This window comes from Musca vetustissima, unplaced genomic scaffold (genome assembly GCF_032173495.1).
Source record: "Musca vetustissima isolate MV318-11 ecotype Yass unplaced genomic scaffold, APGP_CSIRO_Mvet_v1 utg13362, whole genome shotgun sequence".
NCBI classification, from domain to species: domain Eukaryota; kingdom Metazoa; phylum Arthropoda; class Insecta; order Diptera; family Muscidae; genus Musca; species Musca vetustissima.
This window is the reverse complement of record NW_026878594.1, coordinates 168,624-177,615: the sequence shown is the minus strand read 5'-3', so window position 1 is coordinate 177,615 and position 8,992 is coordinate 168,624. Positions and strand designations below refer to the sequence as shown.

At 36.8% G+C, this 8,992-nt stretch overlaps 1 protein-coding gene across 1 annotated transcript; it reads left to right on the top strand.

The window, feature by feature from the left end:
- The first annotated feature begins 760 nt into the window (after positions 1-760).
- On the top strand, positions 761-1,756 carry LOC133323358 (putative phosphatidate phosphatase). The gene has a single exon (XM_061532295.1). It carries the CDS (start codon positions 761-763, stop codon positions 1,754-1,756), a length of 996 nt encoding a protein of 331 aa, XP_061388279.1.
- The last annotated feature ends 7,236 nt before the right edge of the window (positions 1,757-8,992 follow it).

Sequence of the window (8,992 nt, the reverse complement as noted above, 5' to 3'; positions counted from 1 at the left end):
AGAGATAAATACGAAAAGAGAGGGAGAGGAATACCTTAGAAAGCTATTGAAGAGAAGGAGAGAGCGAGAGAGTAAAGCAACCACATATATAAGTATTAAAAGATAAAGAGCCAGTGACAGCTAATCGATGAAATATTGTTCGGCAATTGCAAAGAACTTTCGTAAGAAGTAAGAATCTATTAAAGGCAGCTATTATGTTTTAAGTGAATCCGGAAGCTAAGTAACCGAAAAAGTCGGAAATATATTACCTAAAAAAACAGTAAATACGAGGCCGTCTTACACTCGTCCGAACTTTTGCGGAATAAAAAATAATAAAAATTCGGATTGGCAGACAAACTTCCGTAAAGAAATTATCCTGACCTTCATGGGAAATTGCAGCTTATAGGGAAGTTCAAACCCTGAGAATTTTCTGTACCAGAAATACCCGAAACGAGCATTAAAATCGCAGCGTATAGAGAAGCTAAAAACCACAGAAAATTTTCTCAAGTAAAAATATCCCAAACGCCATTAAAACTGCAGCTTATATACACGTTAAGATCCTGAGAAGTTTCTGTACCCGAAATACCCGGAACGTGCATTAAAATCTCAGCATATAGAGAAGCCAAGAATCTGAGCATTTTTCGGTACCAAAAAAACATATTGAAACCCATTCCAGATCGTATAGAGAAGTGAAAAGACCTGCGAAGTTAAGAACCTACATCCGTTCAGCCCATTTTCAAAACTGTAACCCCAAAGAAAAGAAAATCCAACCCTCCTCAAAATGCAAACAACTAGCGAACGAATCGAACCCACCACAGCAGAATTGGCGGAAAATCGTAAGCTTCTACATCGCATATTACTGGATCTCCTTATCATAATTGTCCTGCTAATACCAATAGCCCTATGTGAATTTGCCATTGAACCCTTCCGTCGTGGCTTCTTCTGCGACGATGAGACGATACGTTACCCGTTCAAGGACAACACCGTAACTCCCGTCATGCTGGGAGTAATTTTGACAATACCTCCCCTTATCATCATTGGCATTGGCGAGTATATAAGGCAATATAAAAAGGGTACCATCAGCAGTAGAAGATACCTCTGGGGCTGTCGCATACCGATATGGTGTTGCAATTTTTTCAAACAAGTGGTTTACTTTTCCTTTGGTGTCCTGCTGACCTTCGATGCCACGGAAGTGGGAAAATATACCATTGGCCGGCTGAGGCCCCACTTTATGGCTGTGTGTCAGCCACAATTTTCAGATGGTTCGACATGTGCGGATTCCTTTAATCAACATCGTTATGTGGAGAATTATTTTTGTTTGGGGACCGGCTTTACATCAGCTGATGTTCGCCAGGCGCGCCTCTCCTTTCCCAGTGGCCATTCAAGTATGACTTTCTATTGTATGGTATATGCTGCCCTATATTTGCAAAAGCGTATGCATTGGCGCAGATCAGATTTGACCCGACATTTTATACAATTCACCTTAGTGATGGTGGCATGGTTTACCGCTCTCACACGCATCATGGATAATTGGCATCATTGGTCGGATGTTTTGTGTGGTTCGTTGATAGGTGTTGTGGCTGCCTTAATTACTGCCAATTATATAAGTAAATTTTTCAAAAAATCGTATTCTGATATGACAGCGTTGAGGTTGTCAAGGCAGGATACTTCAGCCACGTTGAATGAGGTGTTGGCCCATACACCACCACCCTATACTGTGGAGGGTCAGCCAGCTCCAGTGTTTGCCAGCAGTGATCAATATTGTACCAAGGTGTGAGGTGGGTGGGGTAGAGCTTCACACAAAAGCTCCATAGCCATGTAAATATGTTAAACTAACTACCTTAGCTTTAAGTTCAAACCACAAAAATGAAAAGCTTTCCGCCAAAAATTACGAAAATACATTCCAAGTTATTATTTTTATTTTTTATTATTTTTTTTTTTTAATTTTGAAATTATTTTCTCATAGTATTATTAAGTTTTAAGTTGTTTGTTTTTAATTTTTAATTAAAAAAAATATTTAAGAAAATAAAATCGAAAAATCTATATTTTATAAATTATTATGTCCACAAGAAATCACACTTGTTTTATTGTTGTTGTTGTTTCGGGGGTTTTTCTGATAAGATGGTAAGTATTTGTGGTAAGTTTCATTTTGATTACTGTTGTTGTTGTTGTAATGACTCATGACACACCTTTTGATAAGACTTAGATGAGTTGGCCAAAAATAAAAAGACTCGATAAACGATGGCAACCAAAATATTTTGACGTTGGGTAATTTGCACCGAACCAAACCACATTGCTGATAATCATCAAAGAAATAAGGGGGGTTTGATAGTAAAACGCTTGTAATAATGAATTGAAGCGATATGTTTTTTTTGGAATCTAATCTATATATGGATTTCGAAATTTCAATATATATTTTTTTGGAGTGGAAATATTTCTCGGCAAAAATTGGAGACATATTTAAACATTTTAGGAAGACCACGGATCTCTAACTCGCCTTCTGAACCTGGGTAATATTTCTCATTGGTACTAAAAAAATATTCTTTACAAATCAACACCCTCTGTTCCAAAAATAAGTTTTTGGTCCACTTCATCCCAAAATTATTATCTGATCATCGCCGAAAATTATAGGCGTTTTCCTTGACCATAACTGGAACCTCATGGAAAATTTGAAAGCGATCAGCGCTATATTTCCGCCCTCTAGTGTGGTAATGAGTTACTAAATAATATATTAATACGTAAGCACATGTAAATATTTAAGTTTAACTCCCACATCCGAGTACATACGACAATAGATTTGCGATCAATTTAAAGGCCAACTAATACTCCTCTCCTATCAACTTCTCGGGTCTACGTCCTTCAGGAGTTAATATATATACGCTCAATCGGACGAAAATATACATGGAAGCTTTTTCTAAATCTGAACCGATTTTCACTAAACTTGGCACACATCTTTATAGACTCAACTTAGTATGCTATGCCAAATTTCGTGGGAATCGAAAGATATTTAGGGGCTTTGGCGCACCATTTACCTTAAATGGGACGAAAATATATATGGGAGCTATGTCTAAAGATGAACCGATTTTCACGAAACTTAGCACACATCTTCATAGACTCAACTTAGTACGCTATGCCAAATTTTGGCGCACCATTTACATTAAATCTGACGAAAATATATATGGGAGCTATATTAAACTCTGAACCGATTTTTACAAAACTAAACACACATTATTCTAGACCTTATTCGGTACCATATGCCAAATTTCGTGCAAATCGAAAGATTTATAGGGACTTTGGTGCACCAGTTCTATTAAATCGAACGAAAAATATATATGGGAGCTATATCTAAATCTAAACCGATTTTCACGAAACTTAGCACACATCGTTATAGACTCAATTTAGTGCGCTGTGCCAAATTTCGAGCAAATCGAAAGATTTATATGGACTTTGGTGCACCATTTCTATTAAATCGGACGCAAATATATGTGGGAGCTACGTCTAAATCTGAACCAATGTTTCCGAGACTTAACACACATCACTCTAGACTTAATTCAGTACGTTATGCCAAATTTCGTGCAAATCGAAAGATATATAGGGACTTTGGAGCACCAGTTACATGAAATCGGACGAAACTATATGAGAGCTATATCTAAATCTGGACCGATTCTCACGAAACTTGGCAGACATCATTCTAGACCTAAATAATTAGGCTGTACCAAATTTCGTGCAAATCGAAGGATATATAGGGACTTCGGTGGACAATTTACATGAAATCGGACGAAACTATATATGGGAGCTATATCTAAACCTGGACCGATTTTCTCGAAAATTGGCAGACATCATTCTAGGCTCAATTCAGTACGTTATGCCAAATTTTGTACAAATCGAAAGAGATATAGGGACTTTAGTTAACCATTTACACTAAATCGGGAGAAAATATATATGGGAGCTATATCTAAATCTGAACCGATTTTCAGCAAACTTGGGACACATCATTCTAGACCTCATTCATTACGCTGTGCCAAATGTCGTGCAAATTGAAATATATATAAGGACTTTCGTCGGACAAATAGACGAAAATATATATGGGCGCTTTATCTAAATCCGATCCTATTTTCTGAATTTCAATAGGGTTCGTCCTTGTGCCAAATAAGGGAACTGTGCCAAATTTCATCCAATTCGGATCATAAGTGCGACCTGTACTTGGTTTACAATTTAACATCTATAGACGGACGGACTGAAGGACATGCATAAATCGACTCAGAAAGTAATTCTATGCATATTCTCAAAAGGAACGATGTGTCTATTTCGTTTCCTTTTGTTTGTTACAAACATATGCACAAAGACATAATACCCTGTACCACAGTGTAGTGAAGGTTATAAAAATATATTGGATACGAAGTAAAAGAAATAAAAACATCAATAATTTCGACCGGGCAGAACTTTTTATACCCACCCCCACGTCTATCGGGACATTTATATGGGGACTATCTTGTTAAGTTATGTGGTAGTTCCGAATATCGACCCCGACCCTTCTGCCCTTTGAAGGACTCCCTGACCCTGTATGTAGTCTATGAAATACCTATGTTCCCTTCAGATCATCTATGGTTGACTCTCTGCTCTTCAGCTACATCCTGAAATTCTTGCACTTTTATGGCTCTGGTTTTCTCATTTGAGATCAGCGAAGCCTCCGTTTCTACGATGCAGTTGGGGTTTTTACCCTGCCACTTCACACTCCCTGAGCTATCAGCTGGTTCACGAAATGTCCCCTGGTTCGTCCATAAAAAACCTTTAGATCATATACAAAAATTTACATTACGCTCTTTAAAATACTCCCTGACTTAGCTAACCTTCAGCTCATCTATGAATGATTTCCCGCTCTTAAGTTGATTTATTGAAACTTCCTGAAACATCTAAGTTTTTATGGTACCGGGCCTTTCAGCTGATCTAGTTTATAGAAATTTCCCTCACAATTTAGCTCGTCTATAAAAATTTCCCAGCTTATCTATAAAAACTTCTTCAGCTCATCTTTGAAGTACTTCTTGACCCTTCAACTCATCTGTCTTCAATGATGAACTTGGAAATTAGGCCCTCTATGTCCTGGACTTTCACACTCCTTGAACTTTCAGCTAATCCACGAAATACTCAATTATCCCTCAGCATGTTTGAAAAAATCTACCTGACCTTTTAGCTCATCTTCAAAAATTTACCTGAATCTTCAGATCGTCTTTGAAAATCTACCTGACCATTCAGTTTGTTTATGAAAGACTTATTTATCCTCAGATACATGAGTAACTGCCGGGATAGTTGATCTACAACTTCGGTGTTTCATGGCCCAGGTCTTTCCCTTACGAAACTCCCAAAACTCGAGTCTTCTATGATGAACGCCCCCGAACCTTCAACGGTTTTGTTTTTTAAATTTTGTTTTTATACCCTTCACCACACTGTGGTACAGGGTATTATGTATTTGTGCATATGTTTGTAACAGGCAAAAGGAATCGAGATAGACCCATGGTTCCTTTTGAGAATATGCATAGAATCACTTTCTGAGTCGATTTATGCATGTCCGTCCGTCTGTCCGTCCGTCCGTCCGTCCGTCTGTTGATGTTAAATTGTAAACAAAGTACAGGTCGCATTTATGATCCGAATTGGATGAAATTTGGCACAGCTCATTTGTTTGGCCCAAGGACGAACCCTATTGAAATTGGGAAAAATCGGTTCAGATTTAGATATAGCTCCCATATATATATATTTAACCGATTTAATGTAAACGGTCCCTATATATCTTTCGATTTGCACGAAATTTGGTACAGCATAATGAATTAGGTCTTGAATGATGTCTGCCAAGTTTCGTGAAAATCGGTCAAGATTTAGATATAGCTCCCATATAGTTTCGTCCGATTTCATGTAAATAGTGCCCCAAAGTCCCTATATATCTTTCGATTTGCACGAAATTTGGCATAACGTACTGAATTAAGCCTCGAGTGGTGTCTGCCAAGTTTCGAGAATATCGGTCCAGATTTAGATATAGCTCCCATATATAGTTTCGTCCGATTTCATGTAAATGGTGCACCAAAGTCGCTATATATCTTTCGATTTGCACGAAATTTGGTACAGCCTAATCATTTAGGTCTAGAATGATGTCTGCCAAGTTTCGTGAAAATCGGTCCAGATTTAGATATAGCTCCCATATATAGTTTCGTCCGATTTCATGTAAATGGTGCACCAAAATCCCTATATATATTTCGATTTGCACCAAATTCGGCATAACGTACTGAGTTGAGCCTAGAGTGATGTCTGCCAAGTTTTGAGAAAATCGGTCCAGATTTAGATATAGCTCCCATATATAGTTTCGTCCGATTTTATGTAAATGGTGCGCCAAAGTCCCTATATATCCTTCGATTTGCACGAAATTTGGCATATCGTAATGAATTACGTCTAGAATGATGTGTGTTAAGTTTACTGAAAATCGGCCCAGATGTAGATATAGCTCCCATATATAATTTTGTCCGATTTAATGTAAATGTTGCACCAAAGTCCCTATATATATTACGATTTGTACGAAATTTGGTATTGCGTAATAAATAAGGTCTAGAATTATGTGTGTTAAGTTTCGTGAAAATCGGTTCCTATATATTTTTTCTTCCGAGTGTGTGTAAATTGTGCACTAAAGACCCAACGTTTGTCTGATTTCCACACAATTGGTACAATGAACTGTAGTTACTATAATACATTTCCTTTACATTGCTTTATATAATTTTGTCCCATTGTAAGAAGCAACCCTATATCTGACCAAATGAAAACTTTAGTGTAGGTTACAGAATGACATGTTTATGGATCCATTTTAATGTTAATGGTCCTTCAAAAATTCGACGTCTGTTATGATTCATCTGTTGAATATACCCAAAGTGGTGAAGGGTATCATATAGTCGGCCCCGTCCGACTTTACTGCTTTCCTTACTGGTTTGTTTTGCCTTTTGCAGGTTATTTACTGTTTTTGAAGATAAATCATGGCTACAAAACGAGTCAAAATCATTGAATTTTTTAATTCTTCTGGAAGGTCAATTATTACGAAATTATCGTCATTTTAATGTCCGAACAGCACTAAGTCACAACATGATTAGGAACTTACTCTTCCGTTTTGAGGAACATGGAAGAGTGTCAGATCTTCCAGGAAGAGGTCGATCTGTGCGCAATGAAGCAGTTGTGGGAATCTCCAGAACATCCCAGCCAAGAATTTTGAAGCGAGATCTTTAAATGTTTCCGTATAACATTCAAATCGCACAGCAACTGTCCAAAAAATTACATTTATGTTTTATCCTTCAGTCTTAGTCCTTTAAATTAATTATTAAAAAATACTAAAATATTTGTTTTATAACATTTAATTTTTGTAACCCTTATTTAACAAATATAAAAAAAATTCTGCAGTTTTTTCAACAAAAGTATTTTATTATACCCCAAATCCCTCACAGTGACTTGACACTTATCACTCCCACACAAACGCACAAACACACACTAAAGCCTGTTGCAACAAAATAATAAAACATTCTTAACACATTCCCAACAACAACAAAAACTAAACTGTCTAGAACGGTAGGAGACATGTCTCTATAATTAAAATATCAAAAAAAAAAAAAGAAAATAATAAAAAACTCAGCACAACTTTAAGTCATAAAAAAGTATTTAAATGACAATTAAAAAACTAACTGGAGAATACAAAAAATCAGGGAGGAAGAAAATTATTTTAATTGCATTAAAAAATTTTGTGTTTAAATTAAAACAACTACTAAGTGAATGGCCGCAGTTGCTCTGCTCAACTCATTGAGGCTTCAAGTTGGAGTTGCAGAGGCGGCCACAAAACCTAGCAACAAAAATGCTGGAAAGTAATAAAAAACCAGTAAGGAAAGTAGTAAAGTCGGACGGGGCCGACTATATGATACCCTTCTCCACTATGGGTATATTAAACAGGACTATTAGCATGAAATTGGATGAAATAAAATATGTGATATTTATCTAAATGTTAATCTACGTAGATCTATCCATAAAGTATGTAAATCGACTTCAAACAAATATAAATGGGTCATCCGTTGGGCTATGTCTGTACTTCTAGAAAACGCAACTACATAATTCTATGCTGTACGTTGTGCAAAATTTGATGTCAAACTGACTAACATGAGGAGTTTGATGCCCAATTTACTTGAAATCGGGCGAAAATATATATGGAAGCTCTATCCAAATATTAAGCGATTTCAAACCAACTTGTGACAGGATAGGTTATTCTAATTTCAGAACGTTTTGTTCCTATTGGTTCTTGGTGCGTCAATTACTTAAAATCAATCTATAATAAAAGGGAGCTATATCTAAATCTGGACCGATTTTCACGAAACTTGGCAGACATCATTCTAGGCTCAATACAGTACGTTATGCCAAATTTCGTGCAAATCAAAAGATATATAGGGACTTTGGGGCACCATTTACATGAAATCGGACGAAACTATATATGGGAGCTATATCTAAATCTGGACCGATTTTCTCGAAACAACGCAGACATCAATCTAGGCTCAATTCAGTACGTTATGCCAAATTTCGTGCAAATCGAAGGATATATAGGGACTTTGGTGCACCATTTACATGAAATCGGACGAAACTATATATGGGAGCTATATGTAAATCTTGACCTATTTTCACGAAACTTGGCAGACATCATTCTATGCCTAAATGATTAGGCTGTACCAAATTTCGTGCAAATCAAAAGATATATAGGGACTTTGGGGCACCATTTACATGAAATCGGACGAAACTATATATGGAAGATATATCTAAATCAGGACCGATTTTCATGAAACTTGGCAGACATCATTCTGGGCTCAATTAAGTACGTTATGCCACATTTCGTGCAACTCGAAGGATTTATAGGGGCTTTGGTGCACCATTTACATGTAATCGGACGAAACTATATATGGGAGATATATCTAAATCTGGACCGATTTTCTCGAAACTTGGCAGACATCAT

What these genes read in the sequence shown, in the direction of transcription:
- LOC133323358 (XM_061532295.1), top strand. Translation starts at nt 761, where the DNA reads ATGCAAACAACTAGCGAACGAATCGAACCCACCACAGCAGAATTGGCG.